The sequence below is a fragment of the Sphaerodactylus townsendi genome, linkage group LG07, assembly GCF_021028975.2.
Source record: "Sphaerodactylus townsendi isolate TG3544 linkage group LG07, MPM_Stown_v2.3, whole genome shotgun sequence".
NCBI classification, from domain to species: domain Eukaryota; kingdom Metazoa; phylum Chordata; class Lepidosauria; order Squamata; family Sphaerodactylidae; genus Sphaerodactylus; species Sphaerodactylus townsendi.
Genome location: NC_059431.1, coordinates 113,155,801 through 113,180,342, shown reverse-complemented (window position 1 = coordinate 113,180,342; position 24,542 = coordinate 113,155,801). Strand labels below are relative to the sequence as shown.

At 42.9% G+C, this 24,542-nt stretch overlaps 2 protein-coding genes across 2 annotated transcripts; both read right to left on the bottom strand.

Annotated features, from left to right (window-relative positions):
* Nucleotides 1–520: 520 nt before the first annotated feature.
* On the bottom strand, nucleotides 521–6,605 carry LOC125437071 (vomeronasal type-2 receptor 26-like). The gene is made up of 4 exons (XM_048504440.1): nucleotides 6,465–6,605; nucleotides 2,662–2,889; nucleotides 2,221–2,347; nucleotides 521–1,416 (listed from the first exon to the last, which is right to left on the bottom strand). The coding sequence occupies exons 1-4, from the start codon at nucleotides 6,603–6,605 to the stop codon at nucleotides 521–523; spliced, it is 1,392 nt and encodes a 463-aa protein (XP_048360397.1).
* Nucleotides 6,606–6,681: 76 nt separating this feature from the next.
* LOC125437070 (vomeronasal type-2 receptor 26-like) lies at nucleotides 6,682–10,468 on the bottom strand. The gene is made up of 4 exons (XM_048504439.1): nucleotides 10,248–10,468; nucleotides 9,129–9,420; nucleotides 7,108–7,349; nucleotides 6,682–6,691 (listed from the first exon to the last, which is right to left on the bottom strand). The coding sequence occupies exons 1-4, from the start codon at nucleotides 10,466–10,468 to the stop codon at nucleotides 6,682–6,684; spliced, it is 765 nt and encodes a 254-aa protein (XP_048360396.1).
* Between the last annotated feature and the right edge of the window lie 14,074 nt (nucleotides 10,469–24,542).

The following is a 24,542-nucleotide window of genomic DNA, read 5'->3' as shown; positions in this document are numbered from 1 at the left end:
TCCATAGAGGAACCCCATAGAGAAGTTGTTGAGACACCCCTAGGGCAACCAGTATAAACTTGCGACCCTTAGAAAAAAAGAATTTTACAATAGCAGCAGAAACAGTTTTACAGTCCTTAACTATGATCTCCCCGTGCTTGATCCAACTGGCTTTGTGATGAAAGGTGATACCCAGATATCAGGTGATACCCAGAAAGAAGGATCAGACAAGCCAATTTGATTTTAAGAAAGAAAGCATATGTGGGAGAAATATGATTATACTTGGTATGTATGTAATGGGATAAGGGTAAGATATGTATTCTTTGTATCTATAAAAGATGAAGGTCGTTGTCTGGGTGGGTGTGACTCTTAGAGTATGTGAAATATAGATATCTGCACAGTAAAACATTTCTTTCTGTTTAAAGCCAGATTTTTGGTTTTCTTTCCTTACCAGTCTTTATCAATTTAACTGCTTAGGGCTAGATACGGGGTCTCACCTGACAATACCACTGAAGCACAAGAGGAGGGCTCGCTGAAGGTTTTAATGCTTTTTCCTGATCAGCTGCTCTCTTCTGTTCAGCTCCGGTCTCAGCAGAATGACATAGCATTTGGGGAAAAAGATGCAGCCTAGTAAGCCAGCAGTGGAAGCCAAGATGGAGAAGATCTCCACAGCCACCATATCTCTTCCTTGAGTGCTCAGATAGGTGGGGACAAAGGACAGCCAAACACTGCAGAAGACCAGCATGATGAAGGTGATGAACTTGGAATCATTGAAACTGTCAGGCAACTTTCTGGCTAGGAAAGCCACAATGAAGCAGATGGTGGCAAGAAACCCCATGTAGCCCAAGACACAATAAAACATGGGGACTGACCCTTCATTACACTGCAGTATAATTTCTCTACTGAGTGAACCCGTGTCCATATCTGGGAATGGAGGAGAAAAGCCCAGCCAAGCAGCACAAATACCAACTTGAACACAACAGCAAGAGATAATAATATAATATGCCAACTGTTTCCCCACCCACTTGTGAAGAATGTTCCCTGGCTTCGAGGCCATAAATGCCATGATGACAGTAACAGTTTTTGCCAAGACAGAAGAAACAGCCATGGAGAAGATGATGCCAAAAGTCGTCTGTCGGAGGAGGCAGGTCACTTTGTTAGGTTGTCCGATGAAGAGCAAGGAGCAGAGAAAGCACAGAAGGAGAGAGATGAGTAGACAGTAGGTGAGGCCCCGGTTGTTGGCTTTAACAATGGGAGTGTCCTTGTACTTTAGAAAGATTGCAAGCACCAGGGCCGAGATCAGAGAAAAGGAGAGAGCCAAAAAGGCTAAGATCATGCTCAGAGGTTGGGCAAATGACAAGAAATTTGGAAGCTTTGGAATGCACTGATCTTTCCCCAGGTTTGGATAATGACCCTCAGAGCAAGTCATGCAATTGTCTGCATCTGAAAGGAGAACATAACCTACTTAGCTACTTTCTTCATATAAAAATGAGGTGCTGTCCAATCATAGCTAACCTCATAAGGTCAGCCCCTGATTAAAAGAGTTTTTTTAAACTGTTGTAATGGTAACAATACCCAAGAAGCGATTTATCTTTTGAGCCTTTGGACATATACTGAAATAACAGCTTGAATCCTATGTGGCTAAAGGAACTTTCTGGCAATTTCAGAGTTCACAGTGGTACATCTCAGTTTCTTGCCAGTTCCCTTAGGGAAAAAACCCCCAAAACTACACTCTATATGTACCAAAGAATTTAACTTTCTTTAAATCTGAGTTCTCATTACTTCTTTAAATATGGACCAATAAATAAATGGAGCAACACATCAGGATGTTCAATACCGACCAATAAACTTTTTCATTGTATTGTTGAAGGATTTCACGGCTGGATTCAACTGGGTGTGATGGGTTTTCTAGGCTGAGTGACCATGGTCTGGTAGATCTTGTTCCTAATGTTTCGCCTGCATCTGTGACTGGCATCTTCAGAGGTGTATCACAGAGAAAAGTCTCTGAAGAGAAGACTTCCCTCTGTGATACACCTCTGAAGATGCCAGCCACAGATGCAGGCAAAACATTAGGAACAAGATCTACCAGACCACGGCCACACAGCCTGGAAAACCCACCCAAACCAAGCTTTCTCATGTTTCCCTGAAGTGCAGGTGTTTAAATTCCCTCACATCAGGCAACCAGTCTGCACATGCATGGGAATCTTCAACAGGAACAAAATTTATCAAAGCAGTTCCTACCTTCTTTGTCTGAAAATTTCCCTTCTGGACACGAAGTACAACTGTAGCAGCAGAATGGCTCCCCTTCCTTTTTCTCCCTGCTGTAACCCGGCCTGCAGTGGTCATTACACAAAGAGAAAGGAGGCAGCTGTCATGGAAGAAAATGAGAAGATAGAACTGAGGAGCTATTGGATGAATTTCTGCTTCACAACAGCTGTAAAAGCTGTCAAGATAATGGAAGAGGAATATCTGGGTTCTCAAGGTGGAACCAACCAAGGTTGAAATGTTGCCTAGTTGTTAAGCCCACTGCTGCCAAAATGAACTGTTGACAGCAAAATTCATGCATTAAAAACAAAACAAAACATGGAGACATTTGTGGACCTTAAAGCTTCGGCCTACCCCTTTCATTAAATGAGAAAAAGTTTTGTATTCATTTGTGAGACAGTGAAGATGTTTTCTCACCTGTGTGAGGTGTCTGTTCCACTGAATTCTATCCTCAGAGAGGATAAGTCTTTTACCAAGCGGAGCCTGAGGATCCAGCCTCCCGATCTGGACTCTGACATAGGACTTATTTGGAAAAGACACCAAATTGGTAACATCAAATCCACCGTTCAATTCTCCATGTTCGTTAAAGGTCACTTCCTCTCCGGCACTGTTGTTGAAGGCCATTCTCTGAAGAAGTGCGTGGAGCTGAGTAGAAAGAGAAAGAGCATTTAGGTGCCTGGAGCCAATTGAATGGATTGAAATGCACACAACAGTAGTTTTCAGTTTCAAAACAATGCTTGGATTCACTGTCTTCTAAGACAAAATATTTCTTAGAAAGGCAAGTATTTTGCTTGCTCAATAAAATGGAGTATGGTTCAGGGTGTTGAATAAATGCTGCTGAGGGAGTTTCCAAAACGATCCATCAGGTTCACCTTCAACTGGGTGCCCACAGCATTTGCCCCTCCCATGCAAACTTTAGCAAATTTGGCTGGTTCCTTTCAGGTGACTCACACCACCAGACCTGCAGGAAATAAGTGCCCCTACCCAGAGCAAGACCCCCACCGCAGTGCCTCCTATTGAAACCTCTACCACAGAGCCAGCTGGGCATAACAGCAAGCCCCATTGAAATCTATGGTGGGAAAAGAACTTTCTGAACAGTCTGGCAGATTCTGGGGGAATTTCTGAATGTGTAAGCACTGGCTGCACCTTTTTGAAGATAGCGGCGCCAGATTTTCAAAGTGGCTCCAAGAGGCCTCCTGGTAATAGCATCTAAGCTTGGTGAGCTTTGCTTCTGGAGGCAGGGGGAATGCATTGAGAGTGTTCTGAGAGAACTCAGCCAGCAGGCTTCAAGTGCAGGAGTGGGGAAACAAAATAAGCCTTTTGGGGGACCATAAAATTGAACCCCCAAAAGCAAAGTTCGCCAAGCCTGGGTGCTATTACCAGGAGGGCCTCCTGGAGCCACCTTGAATGTCTGGTGCCTCTATCTTCAAAAATGTGCAGCCTGCTTACACACTCAGAAATTCCCCATTGGCTACATTGGAGCCAAGGCACTACAGAACAGAGAATCTTGGGCAAATTATTGGGGAGCCTGTCAGGGATGCATTTTTAAAGCTAGTGACACCACAATGTCAGGATATCACCCAGAGACTGTTTTGATGATACCACCCAAGTTTGGTGAAGTTAGGTGGGGGGGGGAGTTATGGGCCATTAAATGGGTAGCCCCATCTCCTGTTAGCTCCCATTGGAAACAATGGGGGATGGTGTACCCCTTTTGGTGGTAAATAATTTTTGACCCCCTTAATCAAAGTTCACCAAACTTGGGTGATATTATCAGGACAATCTCCGAATGATACCCTGAAATTGTGGTGCTGTTTCCTTTAAAAATGCAGCCCCTGCAGGGAGAAACGTGAAAAAACAAAAAATTCCAAAAAACCCCCCCGAATACCTTGCATTTGGATCGTTCATATTCGGGCAGGACATATTCGGGCAATTTTTGCCCGAATATGCCCAAATTCACCCAGATTCGGGCTGAATCTTGCATTTCATCCAAATCATCAAGCCTAATGGAGTGCATTTTGTTACCTGACAACATTTAGCACCTTAGATGCACAAATGAACCTAGCTATCAGAGCCACAGGAAGCCAAACGAAGCAGAAAAAGAAGAAAAGTTTGCAGGAGCTACGCAGAAAGGGATTTGATAAAAGTCCTTGTAATATGCTTAGTGCTTACCAGGTGGTGCCGATCTCTAGATTTTTCATGACCATCTCTAGATTGAGTTGTCTCTAATCTTTGGCTGGACTCTCTTTTCAGCACATTTCTGGACCCCCAAAGGCAAAGTTTGAAACCACAGGAAAAATGTGATGGGAGTTTCCCAAATGCTTCCAGCTTCCCAAATCAGTATCCTATTCCAGTTTTATAACTAATTGTCTAACTAATGATGAGCCTATTCTCATTGTCTAATTTCTAAATTTGTTACTTCCTCTAATAGATGAAGGTGGAGTTAAAATTGGGGCAAGGGATAATAAGAATTTAAGTTGTGATACTAAGTTACTGGCAGAAAATAGCGAAGACTGGAAATGACTATAGCTGAAAGTGAACAAAGAAAGTGTATTCTAATTGTCTAAATTCTAACTTCCCCCAATAGTTAGTGGAAGGTGGAGTGAAAATTGAAGGGAGGAACATAAAGAATTTGAAATATGATACCACAGTACTGAGACGATAGCGGAGACTTGAAATGCAGGGGGAACCTCATGAAAATACAAGTAATGGCTACTGGAGAATTACTCAACTTTGAAGTGGACAATGAGGAAATTAAAATTGTTCAAAACTTTCTATTCTTTGGCTCCAACCACCACCACAAGGTAAACTGCAACCAAGAAATCAGCCAAGATTGAGACTGGGAAGGGCAAGAATGATGGAACTAGAAAAAGATTCTTGGGTGAAAGGACACATCATTGACAACTAAAGATCATGTGAATTCATGCCTTGTTGTTCCCAATGTATGAGTGTGAACGCTGGACAATGTAGAAAGAAGATTCCTTGGAAATGTGTTGTTCAGAGAGAGTGTGATAGGGACCACCTACCAAAAAGACTCCCACCACCAGCAGCAGCAGCAGCAGCAGCAGCAGCAGCAGCAGCAGCAACAACAACAAATCAAACCAAAAATATTTCTAGAGTCTAAAATGTTATTGTATTTTAATCACATTATTAAAAGACAAGAGTCAACGGAAAATGCAACTATGCAAAGAGAATTTGAGGGCAGCAGGAAAACAGAATGATCAAACATGGGGTGGATCGGCTCTGTAAAGGAAGCCCATACCCTCTATCCGCAAGACCTGCACAAAGTTGTGAATGGAACGGTATTTCAGAGGACATTGATTTAGACGGCCACGATGAGTCTGACATCAGTTGACAGCACTTAACACAAACATTCTAATTTTCCATCATTCAGGTTTCGTAACACTTAAGGATTTTTTTTCATCTTATCTAGAATCTAAAAATGAGTGAACTGCAGCTATCACACTTGGATCTCATTGTGAGAAGGCAGGGATCACTGGAAAAGATAATAATGCTAAGAAAAATGGAAGTCAGCAGGAAAAGAGGAAGATTCGGCTTGAGATGGATTGGCTCTGTAGAGGAAGCCACGGCCCTCCCTCTGCAAGACCTGCACAAGGCTTCTAAGAAAAGCATCTTTTGGAGGACAATCACATATGCATTCACCATGAGTCAGAAGCTACCTAACACCCACATTCTAATTATCAATCATTCAGGTGATATAACACTCAGGGGGTGGTTTTTTCACTTTTTCTTTTCACTTTGCTCAAGAACTCATGTTTACAAGTACTGGGCATGTTTACAGTGCTTTAATGAACTGTATTCCATTGCAAATGCAGTCATTCTACTCTCTGTGGTCCATACTTAAGCTCCTGGTCTATTCCATTTTGCACAAAGTGGGCAAGGGACAGGCTGCTGCTACTCTAATTCCCTGGAGAACACAGAAGGTAAGCCTGGAAGGGCAATGTGGTCAGGGAGACTCCATTCAAGTCCATAGGGAGAGAATACCTATTGTTGTGGCTTGATGGTGGCAGCAAAATCCAGCAAAGGGGAAATTATTGAGTAGAGAGAAGGAGAAGGCTCACTGGGCAGGAGACCATGAAAGTGACTGTCTCATTCCCAGATGGGTGGCGGGAAAAGGCTTAAAAATTCCTTTCCACTACTTGTACCAGCCTGTTGACCCTAAGCATGACCAGGGACTGTGTTTGTCTGGGAGGAATAATTACCTTCCAAGGGGGAATGTTCAGGGGAGCCAGTCTGCCCCCATTCTCCATTGCTCTGTGGTGGGTTCTGGATGAGGCCAAGATGAATAAAGCATGTGCAATGGCATAGACGGCATTATAGATACTGTAGCTATGACCTGTCATGCCCATTTCAAAAAAAGGTGCAGGGACAGTCTCCAGTTTCTCCTCTCCAGTGCACACCTTAGCTGAATATGCTGGGTTAATGGGATCTGGCAATTCACAATCAAAGACTTGTTCCCAGAATTCCTTGACAAAACCATCCGCCTTTGCCCAAGATGGCTGTACATGTTGGAGAAATGTTTGGAATCCTAGGATCTCCTTTGAATGAATTGTGAAGGAAAGAGCACCATGGAACATTTGGATATCATATGTTTTTTGTACAGTGCTGAATGCAAAATCAGACTGGGCTGTGGTTATCCAGACTTTTCCTGCAGAGGTTCTCTCCACATGTTCCAACCCTGATAGATTGCTCAACATTGTGGGCATGGACATAATAATTTCCAGCCAGACAAGTACTGAATTTTCACCATATACAACTACTGCATTGGCTTTACTGTCCAGGAAATTCATTTTATTGTTGAGAACGAATTCCATTAGAAAATCAAAGTCATCTGAAAGGAGTTGCCTTATAGCTTTTTCTATGAAGGCTGCACAGATTCCATTCCTGGAAAGCATTGGCTCCACTGTGTCCAAAAAATGGTCCCCATCTTCATCATCCAGAGTGATGAGCCCAACCCATTTCCAGCCAAAATGCAGAAGTAACTGAATGATTCCCTCATACTGAAGGGCCTCCTGGGGGACCGTGCGGTAAAAGGAAGGGAGGTTGGTTGGGTTATCCACTTTTGATTCAAATGAGCCATATGAAAACTGATGAGAAAAAAAATCGTATTACAGAAAGAGTTCAGGAATGTTTAACTCTCCTCACCATCTCCTTGTTTCAAAAGGTCTTTACACGTTATTTGAGATCTTGAACCTATTATATCTGCAGGGTAAATTGCATAAACCTAAGTCTGCTTTTCAGACAGTTGCTTGTGTTCTTTTGTCTGCATATTTCTTCCTGCTGCAAGTAAATTTGTCTGGAACGGAGGCAATGTTTTACATTTTTGTTTCATACATTGAAGATATTTACAAGCCATCGTTTCACCTTGCAGAACTCTAGGAAACTTATAATGTGAATAAAACATGCATAAAATAAAACATATTTTATAAAACATAAAACAGTAAATAAAATAAAACATAGTAAATAAATAAAACAGTAAATAAATAAATTAATAAATTAATAAATAAAACAGTAAATAAATAAATTAATAAATTAATAAATAAAACAGTAAATAAATAAAACATAAAACAGTAAATAAAACATGCATAAAAGAAGAATATTAAATTTCAATAATGCCCAATTTCTTTTTATTTTTCAAAACGTATCACCATATCCAAATGCTTTATCACTTTTTTTTACACCGTAGGTGGAAGGTATTGTCTGGTGCCATTAAGACCTTTTTGGTAAAAGTACTCAAATGAAACTTTACTGTTAGCGCCATTTGGGTAGAAGATATTTTGAATGAGATAGATTGCTTTCTGTTATAATTTTTCAGAAAAAAAACCCCAGATTGCCTAATTGCATATTGGATACAGATATTCAGGAAATTATTGCAATTTCTTCCTTGGAAATTTCCGGACTAGATATGTTAAGACTTCTGATTAAGATTCTATTTAATTTAGAACTATTGAATTATCGCCTTCTTTAGAGTATGAGAAGACTCATTACAGAATAAATGAAAGAGGTTGGTTGGTCTATGATTGTAACAGCTCGGCTTCATTTCTGCTCTGTTATTATCTATGCAGAAAGTAGTGTTCAAGTTTGATTTCAGAAATGCCAATCTGCGAGCAATAAGGATGTGTTCACCTAAGTACTTTAGGTTTAAGGGGAAATGTTTAAACTCTATTTTTAAAATAATGGGAGAACATGGTTAATAATAGGAAAGAAAACCTCTTTGCATTTTCCCTCCTTGGAATCATGATTTTCCCATACATCATTCAGACCATCTCAGAAGTATAAATGTGATTCAGGAAGCTGATTTCAATTCTTTAGCACTATCCCAGAAGGACCAGACACCTCTGGCCACGGTGTTCAAAAGAGGATTCAGAGTAAAAACAAAACTGTTTTCTTTTAGGAATGTTGTCCATAATCTGACATGCCAAAAACAACTCACAAAGGTTCTCAGATTTGTGTGAATTCATCACATTTCCTTTCCCCTGCAATGCGTTTATCCCATTTCTTGTAGGTCCCGTAATAAAAGCACTGTTCATCGTTTTTAGAATGAATCATCCAGTAGATGAATGGAATTGCCAAACAAATCAAATCAGCCCTCATGCAATGAACAGAATGAAGTAATGTAACCTGATGAAGTATTGCATCATCCCTACCAATACATTCAAACTGAATATTCAAGACCCATCCTTTGGAATCATTCCATTTCAAGATCTGTATCACACACAAAAGCAATTTAACTAATCTCACCTGTCCCCTTATTTTTTTGCTTATATTTCTTACCCTTTGCAACTCTTGACATCAGTTCAGGAAGGGAGATTAAACTGTCTGTAATCTCTGTAAAAATCCAAATAATCACATTTGTTTGATCGTACCTGAGGGATCTTGTAACGATTTAAGAGAGTTGCCATGTTTGACGAAATTTCAAAACTATATCCCCCGATGACACCGATCACTTTTTTCTGGGTGCCACATTTGTAGTTTGGGATGAGCTGACGGGATGTGAAGAGTAGGTCCAGGGTGGTCCTGTAAGTCCATTTTGGATCTGTGGTGGAGTCATAGATGTGGAATCCAAGAGTGACATTGGGCAAGAAGTTGGGGTTCTGGTTGATCTCATGGATGGCAAATATCAAGGCAAGGATGTGCTGATAGAACTTTGTTACCAGCCTGCAAAGAATACCAGTTAATGTTTGAGAAGGGAATATTTCAATCTGCAGCACCTGTACTGACCACAGATGGATCTAAGAACATAATGGTTCTCCTGAATCAGTGAAATGGTCCATCAGTGAAATGGCCACATTTCATTTTGCATAGCATAATGCTCCTTGGAAACCCAGAAGCTGGACACAGAGCCATCAGCCATTCCCACTGCTCCACAGTGAGTTGCATTCAAATGGAGGTTCCTGTTAGTCACCAAAAGAACTGGTCCTGTATAGCTCCATGAATTTGTCTAAGCCCATTTAGGATGCATAATGCAGTAGCTTGTAGCAAAGCCTGTGTTGTGTGAAGAATCACTTTGTTATGTCTGTCCTGCAAATGCTGTCAAATAACTTCATTCAGCTGTGCTGAGTTTTCTTGTTGTGAACAATATGGAAGATATTCTCCTTCTGCTTAGATGTTCTGTTATATACTTTCTAGTCTAAAGAGCTCAGTTTATCTATATCTATTGTGAAGTTGTACTAATAGCAAACTTGTCTAGTTCAGAGGATACTCAAATCTGGTGACTGGATCTGTGAACAGGCAAGCTAGTCCTTTCTACAATTCTAAGAGGGTCCCAAAGTTTGCAAAAACACATGACATCTAAAAAAAATGAGATTTTTAAAAATAAAAAACCCATATGATAAAGGGAGTATTTCATTTTGGTAGCCACAATACTTATTGTCTATCCATTACTGTTTAAAATGCCTAGTCAGTTTTGCAAATATACTGAATTGATAAAATAAAATCAATCAGTCATCATTATCTCTACACTAGAGGAGCAAAGGATTCCTTACAGTGGATAACATGCCCCATCTTGGGAGGGGTGATGGTCAAATTCAGGTTCTTGGGAAGTACAACCAATATAAGTGACAATTCCACCAATCAGGACTTCCCCTGGTTGATAACACTGATATGGAATTCGAGGAGGATTATTTCCAGTGCACTTCACACTACGTATATGCACAATGTGAGAGAGCAACAGCAGTATAAACAGCAACATCACACACTCAGCCATCTGAAGTCAAAGAACCGGTCTCTCTGCATGGACTGTCCTGGGTCTCTTCTACAGCATCATCATTAGCTTCGGCCTGGTTTCAGGAAGGTATCTCAAATGACTGTTCCAACACTCTTTTCAACAGTTGATATATGAATCGTATCTTTCACATTCCAAGAGTCTGCTTTGCATGATACTGAGTAATGATACGGAGAGTGCCTCTTTTTAGTCTCTAATTTCTCTGTGAATGGCTCAGCAGAGGGCTTTATTGGCAGAGAATTACAACTTCATTGCTGATTTGTTTTCTGTTTCCTTCTGGAAACGTACTGAGACTGAATGAAGAAATGACAGTGATTCTGATAATTATAGTGTAGATAATCTCTGGAAGACTGATTTTTTTACTGAGTTGGTTGCAGAAGTAGTGAAGCAAAAACATTTTTTTCTTATCTCATCCCAGCTTCTTTGAAGTGAGTAACCAGCTGGAATGGTGAGCTCAGAATGACCAGCAGAGTTCCTACACACCCCATGATGCAACAAAAAATTGGAATGTTTTGAGAGGAAGTGACAAAGTAACAACCATGAAGAACTTTTTCTTGGATTTATTTATTTAGTACATTTTCACACCATTTGTCCAGAGACTTTGTTCAAAGTGCTCTACAAAGTGAAATATAGAAAAAGACAAACAGCATAAATCAGTGGTTCTTAACCTGGGGGTCAGAACCCCTTTGGGGGTCGAGTGACCCTTTCACAGGGGTCGCCTAAGACTCTCTGCATCAGTGTTCTCCATCTGTAAAATGATAAATGTTAGGGTTGGCGGTCACCACAACATGAGGAACTGTAGTAAAGGGTCGCGGCATTAGGAAGGTTGAGAACCACTGGTGTAGAATAACTGAAAATCCTGAGAAATCCAGTCTAAGAAAAAAAAAACTCATCTTAAACCATATGTTTGTCAGATTCCCTGTTCAGACAATAAATCACTTGATTGGTTCAACGCTTTTATTGAAGACATGTCAGGAACATAGAAAGAGAGTTCTGGCGAAAACCGCATCAAACTCTTGATAATATGAGTGTGAGGTCCCCATCCCGACATGAGAACCAGACAGTTCACATTGTCTGGCCTGGAGTCTCTTCCCAGCCACGGAACTCCAAGGCCACAGCTAGAAATGATAACACAGCACCTGCCAAAGCAAAAGTGATCCCTCCCACAATGGCACCATCATGATATTTCTGATCCTTCTAAGGCCTCCCCTGCTGGTTTGTTTGGATAGGCTCAGTGAAATGCTTTAATGAGCTTGGGAGGTCAAATGCAGCTTGCATTCACTGTCCAGATGAAAAACCCTTCCATGAGATTAAATACTGCAAGCAGTTGCGATAGATGCGAGAGTCTAATACATCTTGGATTTCATAATGTGTGGCCCCATCAATCAGAGTCAGAGGAGGCAGAGTAAGTGTAGGATTCTAGACATTGGGAGCTCGGGCCTTTTTCAAGAGGCTGCAATGAAAACAGTGTATTTTACGTATAGCCTTGGGCAGTCTCAATTGCACAGTTACCTCATTGATTTTTCAAACAACAGGAAAAGGACCAATGTATTTGTGTCCCAATTTCTGATACTAATGAATGTTTCTAAGATTCTTAGTGGAGAGGAAAACCATATCTCCCACATCCAAGGTGTGTGTGTGGGGGGGTGATGCTTGTCAGCCTGTTTTTTGTGACTATCCTTAGCTTTCTGCAGTGCTCTGAGAATGGAATCCCAGCCATCTACAATCTGCTGGATTCACTCCTGTAACTCCGGAGGATGAACAGTAGTTTGACCCAGAAAAGGTAGGGGTTTGCCCAACAGTCCTGAGACTGCTTCAAAGGGTTTTTTCCCAATGCTGCTGTGAACCAAATTATTGTAAGTACATTCAGCATATTCCTGATAATAGTTACTGTAGCATCTGAGATATTGTTCTAGTGTCTGATTGGTCCATTCAGATTGGCCGTCTGTCTCCGTGTGACACACTGAAGATGAAGCTTGCTCCACCTCCAAAAGTTGTAAGAATTCCTTCCAGAATTTCGAAACGTATTGGCTACCCCGATCAGAAATAATTTTGTCCGAGGCTGAATGCAAACGATAGATATGTTGGATAAACATCTTGGCCAGTTTTGGAGCACTGGGGATGGAGGCACAAGGAATAAAGTGGGCTTGTTTAGAGAATAAATCTACTACTCTGATTTTAAACGACTGGCTGGCCAAAAGGCCGTAATAAATATCTATCTATCCAAATAACAGTTTTGCCAAGACTAGCAGGTAGGTCAGTGATAAAATCCATCGATATAACTTTCCTAGGTTGACTGGGAGCTCGGATTGGTTGCAGGAGTCCTTGGGCTTTCCATTCACCATGGCACACACAGACCAACCCCTAACATAGGCATCAATATCCTTGAGCATGGTGAGCCACCAAAATTGGTGTCTGAGGAGGTGTAAAGTTTTAACAAACCCAAAGTGTCCTGCAGCTTTGGAATCGTGCCCCTGCTAGATAACAGTTACGCAAAGGGAGGGCGGAACAAAAAGCAGATTTCCCCATGTAAGTTCAACTGAGGACCTCCCTCTTCTGGTGGGAATTGTTTCTTACCCACCTCCAAGAAGGAGAGAGGAGGCTTGCAGGAAGTTGGACTATGGAAGTCGACGTCATAGTGTCAGACAGGCGGGTCTTCAAATGGGTGGTTACTTGAAAGCCCAGCTGGGAGGAGGAAAGTATGGTTTGAGGCGGTTGTATTTTCACCCCTGAATTTCTCCTCATACTAGGGGATTTCAATGCCAGGGTGGGGGGCAATGATCAGAGCTTCCAGCAGCTGGCTGGTGCGGACCCTGAACCTTGGTACTTTTCACTCCCTGGGAAATCCAGAGATATTAGAACTAACCTGGCAGGAGCCCACCTTGCCAAATTATGTCTTCAGTTCGACCTAATCCCTCTTAACAGCCTTGCCCAATTTGAGCAAAGCGGTGAATATACCTTTATTTCTACCTGAGGGCGTAGCATGATAGATTATTTTTAGCTTCCCAGGCCTTTTTATCATGTGTTGAGACATTCCAAGTGGACTTCCAGACTTGGAGTGATCATCTTCCCTTATGTCTAAAATGTAAATTTGATCCTCTGTGTATGCAATCAATCAAGCTATCACTTATGGCTCCTCCCGGAATTATATGGAATGAAGCCTTCATGAATAAAACCTATATGATACTACATGAGATCTCCATAATAGATCTCAACGACAAAGTTCTAGCTTCTCCCTTGCCCAAGGATTGCATTACCTATTTTCAAAATCTCTGTCAGTCAATAACAAACTCTCAACTCAGTTCCCTTTGGCATTTCAAGATAGGACTACTATTTTTGATCCTTTCTTTACTGAGCAGTGCAGGACCATTAAACACTCCATGGCTCATTCCGCACATGCAGAATAATGCACTTTCAAACTGCTTTCAGTGCTCTTTGAAGCTGTGCGGAATGGCAAAATCCACTTGCAAACAGTTGTGAAAGTGGTTTGAAAACACATTATTTTGCGTGTGCGGAAGGGGCCCATGAGAGAGATTTATGCCTGTCATAAAAAAGAGGGACTAGAATGCCTCCCTGTAGCGTATTTCAATCTAAAGACAGAGTTAATTTCCTTTCTCAGAATGAATGATCAAAAAACTTAACTAGCCAAGTGGGAAGCTCTGTTCCGTGCAGTTTCAAAAAACGACACCAGAAGTTTTTGGTCTATAGCCGTGGTGGCAAACCTTTGGCACTCCAGATGTTATGAACTACAATTCCCATCAGCTCCTGCCAGCATGGCCAATTGGCCATGCTGGCAGGGGCTGATGGGAATTGTAGTCCATAACATCTGGAGTGCCAAAGGTTCGCCACCACTGGTCTATAGCCATGAATGGCCTTAGAAACCCCACTCTACCTACAACTCTTATTAAGCCTCATACCTGGTCGACTCACTTTTAATCACTTTACAGGGCCAATAATACAGACATGCCAGGGAATGACACCATCCTCTCATCCAGTGTCTCACCTTGGCCTCCAATTACTGAGGTGGAAATTAGCTCCCTCCTTGATCAATTACAGTCTCATAAAACTCCAGGGCCTGACATAATTCCTTCAGAGATTGTTAAAAGCTTCTCTGAATGGTGGCCCCCTATGTTAGCCTTTTTATTTGCTGCTGTAAACAACTCTGGCCTTATTCCAGCTGCCTGGACAAATGCTATAATTGTCCCCATCTTCAAGAAGGATGACCCGACCGATCCCAGCAATTATCGACCTATTAATCTCTTGTCAACAATTGGAAAACTTTATGCAAAATATTTATTACAGCGACTTTCTGCCTGGATTGAAAAAAAGAAAATACTAGGACTCGAGCAAATAGGCTTTAGGAAAGGCCATTCCACCACAGAGCACTGCTTTGTACTCAACACCTCGGTTACCAAATATGTCAAGAAGGGCAGGTCCACCCTATATGCAGCTTTCCTCGACCTCAAGGCAGCTTTTGACTCGATCTGCAAAGAGCTTCTCTGGCAAAAACTAGAATTGCTTGGCCTTGAGCCCCGCCTCTTGATATTAATCAAAGCTCTCTACAACAATGCGTGCCAAATCAAATGCCCCCCATTAGGAACATTATCTCCTAAAATATTAATAACTAGAGGTGTTAAACAGGACTGTGTCCTTGCCCCACCCTCTTTAATTTGTTCTTGAACGACCTTCCTCCTATTCTAAGAATACCTAATGCCCATAGCCCAACCTTAAGGAATGTGTCCCTCCCCATTCTTCTGTACCCAGACGATGTGCTCTTATTATCCAGGATACAGACAGGCCTAAACCATCTACTAGCCAAATGTAGTGAGTACTGTGCCATCAATTCACTGGAAATCAACCCAAAAAGAGAAAGAACAGCTCTAAAATCCTACCTTGGAGGCTAGATGGCAAAACGCTCAAGCAGGTCAAAGCCTTTAAATATTTAGGCCTTGTCTTTACCCACAAAGCATCCTGAACGAAACACAGAGAACTTGCTGCAAAAATGCCAAGGTCACATCAGCTGCTATCCTAAGTTTTTTTTGCCACCAAAAGGGGTACATTTATCCCAGCAGCATTAAAGTTATTTAACGCAAAAATTATTCAATAACTGCTATTTGAGATCCCCCTATGGATTAGTGGCTAGACCTCTGCCTTAGAAAAAATCCAGTCAAGATTCCTGTATCAAAAGCCCTTTCCGCACGGGCCAAATACAGCGCCCTGGGGATGGCAAAAACGCCGTCCCCAGGGAGCTGTTCGCATGGGGCCAAATACAGGGGCGCAAAGCTGCCACTTTCCCACCTCGCTCCCCGAGCTATGTTTTTGGAAAATGGTGGTTTCCAGCCACTGCCGTGTGAACGGCAGCGACTGAAAGGTGCCATCCCTCCCCCCTTGCCTGATCGACCTACCTTCTCTGCGACCGTCCAGCGCATCGCTGAGGCCTGGGGACACGCCCCCTGCCCTGCGACTCTGGAGTGGTTGCGCAGAGCGGGGGGCGTGTCCCCTGGCCTTGGCGACACGCCGGACGGTCGCAGAGAAGGTAGGTCGATTGGGTGACGGCGCTCCGTGGCACCGTCTTTTCTTTCGTTACCGGGACCGTTCGTGCGAACGGTCCCGGGGGGTTGGTCAGCATCATGTACGCCAACCCAACCCCCAGCGTGGCCGTGCGGAAACGGCCACTGTTTTGGAGTCCCACATTGTGTAACATACGCAGCTTTATGCCTAGAATCAGGTCAGCATCTTCTAGTCACAAGATCCTGGCTGTTAACTTTCAAATTTGTGATCAGACTCTGTTTTTCCACTGATTCATATAGTTATCTCCACTTGGCCCTCCCTGAGATTCAACATTCCAACTAGTGGAACCACACTGAGAGAAAACTGATCTCTTTGGGTCTTTTATGGGATTCTCTGTTTATGCTAGCTCCCAATGAAATAATGCAAACAATAAAAGCCCACCTTTTCAATCAGGAACTCCAACTTTTGGTCCAGAGAACTGGGGTTGCATGTTCACCTGCCCACTTAGGTATTACTCGGACCCAAGTCCAAATGGCCTGTTACCTAAAGGCACTATTCAACCCAAAACAAAGATGGGCTTTTACCAGAGCCAGGTGCAATTTCTTCCCATCAGCCCTTCTTCAAGGGCGCTTTTTGAGGATTCCTGTACAAAACAGGGTGTGCTCTTGTTGTATTAATACCCCTGAGATGATGTTGCATATTTTATTTGATTGTCCTAAATATCTCGATTATAGACCTGATTTCCACTGTATCATCCCTCCTCTACTAAGGAATTCTACGCCTAACATCTGGGCTTGTTTTTTGTTAAAGAACAGTTCAATGGAGATCTTGGAGTTGGTTTCTGCATTCCTGGGAAAGGTTTTGTAATTGTTGATCCTTTTTGGATTTCAGATGTTTTATATTGCTCTTGGATCTCATTTTTTGTATTTATTGATGCCTATTAAAGGTTTATTTAAAAATAATAATAAAAATTAGTGCGTAGAGATTTACCTAGAATTAACAGGCAGCCAGTGTGACTTTTCTGCACATAGGTGCTAACATAACTGAGTGCCAAAATAAGATTCCCAGTACTAAAACCACACCACCTGATCTCGATTTTTAAATAGAGTTGAATAAACCCTTTATTCACATCTGTTGTAGTTTTCAAATATGACTGGAGTTTGGGAGCATGGGAGAGGTTTAGAAGCTTTGTTCGTAAAGATGCTTTCAGAGGGCACTGCGTCAGGTTGCAGTAGAATTTCCGCCGGGACTTTTGGGGAGCAGCCGCTGATAGTGCCATCCCTACACTCTGTGGTTCATACCACTGTTGTGGAATCTGAGGAGAATAGTTTCCAGTGCACTTCACACTGTGTACTTTATGTACCGTGTGAGAAAGCAACATTGGTATCAGCAGCCACATCACAGATCCTGCCCTGTGAAAGTGTAACCTCTAGCTGTGGGTTCTGTGGGACAGAACCTGGAATGAGTTTGCAACAACAATTTTTAAAAACAAAATGGTTTATTTTCTTAACATATAACATATAATATCAACATTTCAAGGTCCTGTTCAGGTTGCATTTTCAAGTCCTTATATTTACAGTCTACTGATACTGCCAAGTCCAATTCTTCTTTGCAAGTGGGTTGGCTCCTGAAGACTCCAAGGGCTCGATGAACAGGATTCAACATGATGAAGGTTTCCAGGAGAACTCTCACCCATTACAACCACAAAAGAAACCCTGAAACAATAAACTCCAACATTTACAACGTAGCAAAAACAAACAACGACCTTCCCAGTAGTTCCCAACAATATTGCAGTTACCTTAACAAGGTGTTAAGGGCTTATACAACCAAGGTCCAAGTCTGGTAGCCTTGTCTCCTCCAAAGAGCTCTGCAGCCTTTTGCTGCTCTGAGATCCACCCCTTTCTGGGTCAACGCATTCTGAGCATGGGGGTTACAAAAGCATCTCCACATGTACTGTCCTGGGTCTCTTCTGTAGCCTCATCACTAGCTTCGGCCTGATTTCAAGAAGATGACTCAGATGGCCCCTGACTGTCCTGACACTCTTTTCAGCAGCAGATGCAAGAACTCTACCTTTCATGTTTCCAGTTTCTGCATGGTATGATACTTGAGAAATATTGAGTAGTGACACAATAATGCCTCTTTCTAATCTCTAATTTCTTTGTGAATGGCTCATCATAGGGCTTCATAAGCAGAGCTTCCAGATATTATTTTTGATTTGTTTTCTGTTTCCTGCTGGAAGACTACTGGAACTGAAACTAGATGAAGAAACAACAAGTGATTCTGACAATTACAAAGTTGCTGAACAACTTTGAGGCTGCACTGTAAACACACTGAGGGAATTTGTTCCCTTCTGTCCTAGAGGCACATCTGGAAAACTGTACAGAAGGTGAAATGGACGTTGCCCATGGATCAGAGATGGTTGGCTCAGGCAATTTTATGAATGGGAGGGATTACTGCTACTCTCACCAGACTGTGGGAAATGGGCATGTTTGGATAACATGAACTGAAATAAATGTATGGTAAGCATACTTCTCTGTGTTCTAAAACTGGAGCCTTTCTAGATTATTATAAGTGTCTGAGTGTTTGATTGGATCCTGATTTTAAGCACTGCTTGCTGGAAGGTGTTCCAGAATGACAGGCTGTGGGGTGGACTCCGATTCCAATAAGATTTCCAGACCCTCATGGGGGCAGGAAATTTTCTGCTTTGGAGTCCCTTCCCCAGCACCATTCAGTCAGATAGCAGAGGATTTATATGGTTGCCAATATCCAGGGGATGGCTGGAGAAGCCCCTATGGTCTCCCACTTCATTGAGAAACAACATCATCCAGAGTCTATGAGAGTGATGATTTTGGAAACATTAAGCTCCAGTGGCAGTGACTTACTTATGAAACAAAGACTTCTGAGGTGCGAAGCCTTTTGTACGTATGCCCTTAAATGCATAGCTCCAAGAGGACTTAACCATGGACTGAAACTGGGAGCATTTTTGTAAGCAGCTGTATGCAATTTATGTGATTCACATATAAGGTAGCCTTTTGTTGAGAACTACAAGTTACCGAACAGTCTAAGAGACAGATGGTTACAGTAAGCAACAAATTGCAGTTAAAATTAGTTTAATGTTTATAGAAGCATTGATGCAATAGTTTACATTTTATAATATTTGGGGTGCTGTGTGGTTTCCAGGCTGTATAATATTTGTTTTGCAGAAGAGGGTCCATAGCAGAATTTTTGATTATAAACCCATAAAATAAGGATATATTTCATTTATGAGAGTAAGTAAGATATTTATAAGAGTTTGGCTAACATATGATTATATGTAAATTTGTGTTAACGATCACCATGTATGTCTGATGCATTTTTGTTTATTTTAGGAGGGGCCTGAGAAGGCATTAGGAGGTTACCCAATACCGCAGGTTAACTAGCCGCACCTTTCATGTTCATTCTGAAGCAAGGAACTCTTATATGAAATATTACTTTGTTCATAATTGTACTCACTTTAATATAAACTGTAAATGTACTTTGTACATAATTGTACTTATTTTAATACAAACTGTAAATGTATGAAGTTGTGAAAAACCATTGCTTATGAAATTGTGTATCATATATTGTTGATAAAATTACCCACTTTTTCTGTGGTTTAAGCCATTGGATACTGATTTATATTGTTGCCATAACATTCAGGGGAAGGCTGAAGATCTCCTGCTATTAGAACTGATCTCCAAGGGACAGAGATCAGTTTGCCTGGAGAAAATGGTTGCTTTGGAAGGTGGACACTATGGCATTAAACTCCATTAAAATCGCTGCCCTCCCCAAACTCCACCCTACTGTAAAGAGAAAACAAACAGAACATATTTGATATTTGGACTAAGATACCACAGAAGAACAAGAAAATGGCTCACTGAAAGCTTTAATGCTTATTCCTGATCAGCTGCTCTTTCCTGTTCAGCTCCGGTCTCCGTAGAATGACATAGCATTTGGGGAAAAAGATGCAGCCTAGTAAGCCAGCACTGGAAGCCAAGATGGAGAAGATCTCCACAGCCACCATGTCTCTTCCTTGAGTGCTCAGGTAGGTGGGCACAAAGGACAGCCAAACACTGCAGAAGACCAGCATGCTGAAGGTGATGAACTTGGCTTCATTGAAACTGTCAGGCAACTTTCTGGCTAGGAAAGCCACAATGAAGCAGACGGTGGCAAGAAATCCCATGTAGCCCAAGACACAGTAAAACATGGTGACCGACCCTTCATTACATTGCAGTATAATTTCTCTACTGAGTGAATGTGTGTCCATATCTGGGAATGGAGGAGAAAAGCCCAGCCAAACGGCACAAATGCCAACTTGAACACAACAGCAAGAGATAATAATATAATATGCCAATTGTTTCCCCACCCACTTCCGAAAAATGTTCCCTGGCTTCGAGGCCATAAACGCCATGATGACAGTAACAGTTTTTGCCAAGACAGAAGAAACAGCCATGGAGAAGATGATGCCAAAAGTCGTCTGTCGGAGGAGGCAGGTCACCTTGTTCGGTTGTCCGATGAAGAGCAAGGAGCAGAGGAAGCACAGAAGGAGAGAGATGAGTAGACAGTAGGTGAGGCCCCGGTTGTTGGCTTTAACGATGGGAGTGTCCTTGTACTTCAGAAAGATTGCAAGCACCAGGGCTGAGATCAGAGAAAAGAAGAGAGCCAAAAAGGCTAAGATCATGCTCAGACGTTGTGCAAATGATAAGAAGTTTGGAAGCTTTGGAATGCACTGATCTTTTCCCATATTTGGATAATGACCCTCAGAACAAGTAATGCAATTATCCGCGTCTGAAAGGAGAACATAATCTACTTAGCTTCTTAATATAAAAACAAGAGGAGTTGTCCAATCATAGCTAACCTTGTAAGGTCAACCCCAGATGAAAAGGGTTTTTAAAAACTGTTGGGTGCAGCGTAATAGATTATATACTCGTGTCTCCACACTTGTTAGCCAATCTCCAAGCCTTTAGGATAGGGGATTCTATGATCAGCGATCACCTCCCACTCATCCTCTCCCTCGCAGAGACCTCTACTGCCACAGTTTCAAACCAATAAGATGGTCAATCCAAACATGTAACATGTAACATGTAAAAAACTGTTGTAACACTGGCCGTTTCCGCACAGAGGCGGAAAGGGTCGGGTCGGTGTAATCCACGCTGACCCGACACCTCTGGTGCCGTTCGCATGGACGATCCCAGAATCGGCCAAGACGATGGGGCAGAGCTGTGCCATCGTCAGAGCGAGTCACCAGTCCTGCGGCCCTCCGGTGCATCACCGAGGCCAGGGGACACGCCCCCCTGCCCTGCGTGACCGCTCCAGAGTTGCAGGGCAAAGGGGGCGTGTCCCCAGGCCTCGGCAACACGCCAGAGGGCTGCAGGACTGGTGAGTCGCCCGGTTGGGGGGGAGGCGCCTGGAAGCTGCTGCCATTCGCATGGCAGCAGCTCCAAGCTGGCGTTTCCTGTAAACCTCGCTCGCCGAGCGAGGTTTGGAAACGCCGGCTTTGCTCCGGTCGGGCGGTACGAGGGTGGCGCGGCTGCTCAGCAGCTGCACCCCCTGTGCGAATGGCTCCCTGGGGACGGTATTTTTGCCGTCCCCAGGGCACCATAAACCGCCAGTGCGGAAAGGGCCACTGACAATACCCAAGGAGCAATTTACTTTTGAGCCTTTGAAGAAAAGAAGAAGTAGTGTTGGATTTATATCCCTCTTTCTCTCCTGACTGCTGACTCAAAGGGGATTACAAATTTTCTTTCTCCCCCCCCCCTACACCAAAAACCCTGTGACATAGTTGGGAGCACCAAAGAACTGTGACTAGCCCAAGGTGACCCAGTTGGCATGTGTTGGAGTGCAGAGGCTAATCAGCATTCCCCAGATAAGCTTCCACAACTCAATTGACAGAGAGGGGAATCAAACTCGGTTCTCCAGATTAGAGTGCACCGGCTCTTAAACACTATGTCATGCTGGCTAAATTTTATCTCTTCAGGCAACCAGTCTGCAAATGCATGGGAATCTTCATCTGGAACAAAATTGATCAAAGCAGTTCCTACCTTCTTTGTCTGAAAATTTCCCTTCTGGACACAAAGTACAACTGTAGCAGCAGAATGCCTCCCCTTCCTTTTTCTCCCTGCCGTAACCTGGCCTACAGTGGTCATTACACAGAGAGAAAGGAGGCAGCTGTCATGGAAGAAAATGAGAAGATAGAACTGAGGAGCTATTGGGTGAATTTCTGCTTCACAATAGCTGTAAAAGTTGTTAAGATAATGGAAGAATAATATCTGGGTTCTCAAGGTAGAACCAACCAAGGTTGAAATGTTGCCTATTTGTTAAGCCCACTGATGCCACAATGAACTGTTGACAGCAAAATTCATGCATTAAAAACAAAAAAAAACATGGAGTCATTTGCAGTCCTTAAAGCTTCTGACGACCCATTTCTTTAAATGAGAAAAAGTTTGGTATTCATTTGTGAGACAGGGAAGATGTTTTCTCACCTGTGTGAGGTGTCTGTTCCACTGAATTTTATCCTCAGAGAGAATAAGTCTTTTAGCAAGCGGAGCCTGAGGATCCAGCCTCCCAATATTGACTCTGACATAGGACTTATTTGGAAAAGTCACCAGATTGGTAAGATCAAATCCACCGTTCAATTGTCCATGTTCGTTAAAGGTCACTTCCTCTCCGGCACTGTTGTTGAAAGCCATTCTCTGAAGAAGTGCATGGAGCTGAGTAGAAAGAGAAAGAGCATTTAGGCACCTGGAGCCAACTCGCAAAAATAACGAAAGATAACACTACTAACTGCTGGAGATGACATAAAGAAATAGGAACTTTGTTACATATGTGGTGGGCATGCCCCCAATTAAAATTGTTTTGAAAGGAATACACAATAACGTGAAAAAGATACTGAATGGGTTAGTAGATTTTGCCCCGGAATTATATTTGCTTGGAATAGAAATAAGAAAGATACCTAACATATATGTGGAACTCTTTCTTTATATGACTACAATGGCTAAACCAAAAATTGCTAAAAATGGGAAAAGTGTACAATCATTAATAATGGAGGATTGGTTGATGACAATGTCAGAGTACATACTATAAGATAAATTCTTAGTTATTGTTAAGGAATGATCGTGGAGCAAATTCCAGAAAACCTGGAAGGAATATTTGCAGTTTTTGGAAAAGAATGGTACAAAAGAAATAGTAAGCAAGCATTCTTGAGTGTAAGGATATGTCACTGACAAGTAAAGATCATGTCAATTCATGCCTTGCTGTTCCCAATGTATGGGTGTGAGTGCTGAACAATGTGGAAAGCTGACAGGAAGATTCCTTGGCAGTGTGTTGTTCAGAGAGAGTGTTGTAGATACTGTGGACCATCTTCCCCCAAAACTCCCAGCAACAACAACAAATAAGTGGGTTCCAGATGAAATCAAGTTGGAAATGTTTCCAGAATCTAAGGCCCTTTCCGCACTGCCTCTTCCACATCCCCCCCATACTCACCTCGTCGTCCTGCGTCGCCCTGCTGGACTACTAAGACTTGCCCACGCTGTCCTCCGACCTCCGACCGCATCGGCGGGAACACGCTGTTTTTAAAAAAACCTCCCTCCAGGAGGGAGGTTTTTTGGGGCAGTCTGATGCCGCTCTGGGGGTGGTGGAGGGAAGCCAGGTTGGTGCTGCTGCGTTTCAGCAGCACTGCCTGTGCGAACGGCGCCGTCCCTAAGGCGTCATATTTGGGCCGTGTAGAAATGGCCTAACATTTTATTGTATTTTAGTCACATTATGAAAAGGGAGGAGACCATGAAAGCTAAGTGACTCACTCCCAGATGGGCAGGGGGGGGAAGGCTTAAAAATCTCTTTCCACTACTCGTACCAACATGTTGACCCTAAGCATGACCACTGACTGTTTTTGTCTGGTGTAGGGGTGCGTTAGCGAACCAGTAGAGCTTCAGAAAGTGCACAGGAATGCCTGCGTCATCTGTCCCCTCCTGGGCCCACACGTACGCACATCATGAGATCCCCCAGACACCCGGGTCACAAGATGCCTGAATGTGGATTTGACCCAGACAGGAACGTTTCTCCCTGGACGTATACAGCCCTTCACTGAGTCATGACTTGCACAACTTTCTCCCGCTCTCCCGCCTTCCCAAACCCTTAATAAAGGTGCCAGGGACCCCAGCTCGGTGGACTAGCCAGATCAGCCAGACTAGCCGGATCAGCTAGATCAGCCACTGGCTTCTCTCCACCGGTTTCCTGATATCGCTGCGTCTCGCCTCTTCATTGCGTCGCCATAACGACGTCAGTCTGGGAGGAATAATTACCTTCCAAGGGGGAATGTTCAGGGGAGTCAATCTGCCCCCATTCTCCATTGCTCTGTGGTGGGTTCTGGATGAGGCCAAGATGTATAAAGCGTGTGCGATGGCATAGACGGCATTATAGATACTGTAGCTATGGCCAGTCATGCCCATTTCAAAGAAAGGTGCTGGGACAGTCTCCAGTTTCTCCTCTCCAGTGCATGGCTCATCTGAATATGTTGGGTTAATGGGAT

Bases quoted from the DNA above. Each gene is read 5' to 3' on its own strand.
- LOC125437070 (XM_048504439.1), bottom strand. From the start codon at position 10,468: ATGGCTGAGTGTGTGATGTTGCTGTTTATACTGCTGTTGCTCTCTCAC. The intron at 9,421-10,247 runs GTAAGGAATCCT...TATTCTTTGCAG, and splicing joins GATGGGGCATGTTATCCACT to GCTGGTAACAAAGTTCTATC. The intron at 7,350-9,128 runs GTACGATCAAAC...TTTTCTCATCAG, and splicing joins ATCGTTACAAGATCCCTCAG to TTTTCATATGGCTCATTTGA.
- LOC125437071 (XM_048504440.1), bottom strand. From the start codon at position 6,605: ATGACAGGTCATAGCTACAGTATCTATAATGCCGTCTATGCCATTGCA. The intron at 2,890-6,464 runs GTAATTATTCCT...CTTTCTACTCAG, and splicing joins TGAACATTCCCCCTTGGAAG to CTCCACGCACTTCTTCAGAG. The intron at 1,417-2,220 runs GTAGGAACTGCT...TTTCAGATGCAG, and splicing joins GAAATTTTCAGACAAAGAAG to ACAATTGCATGACTTGCTCT.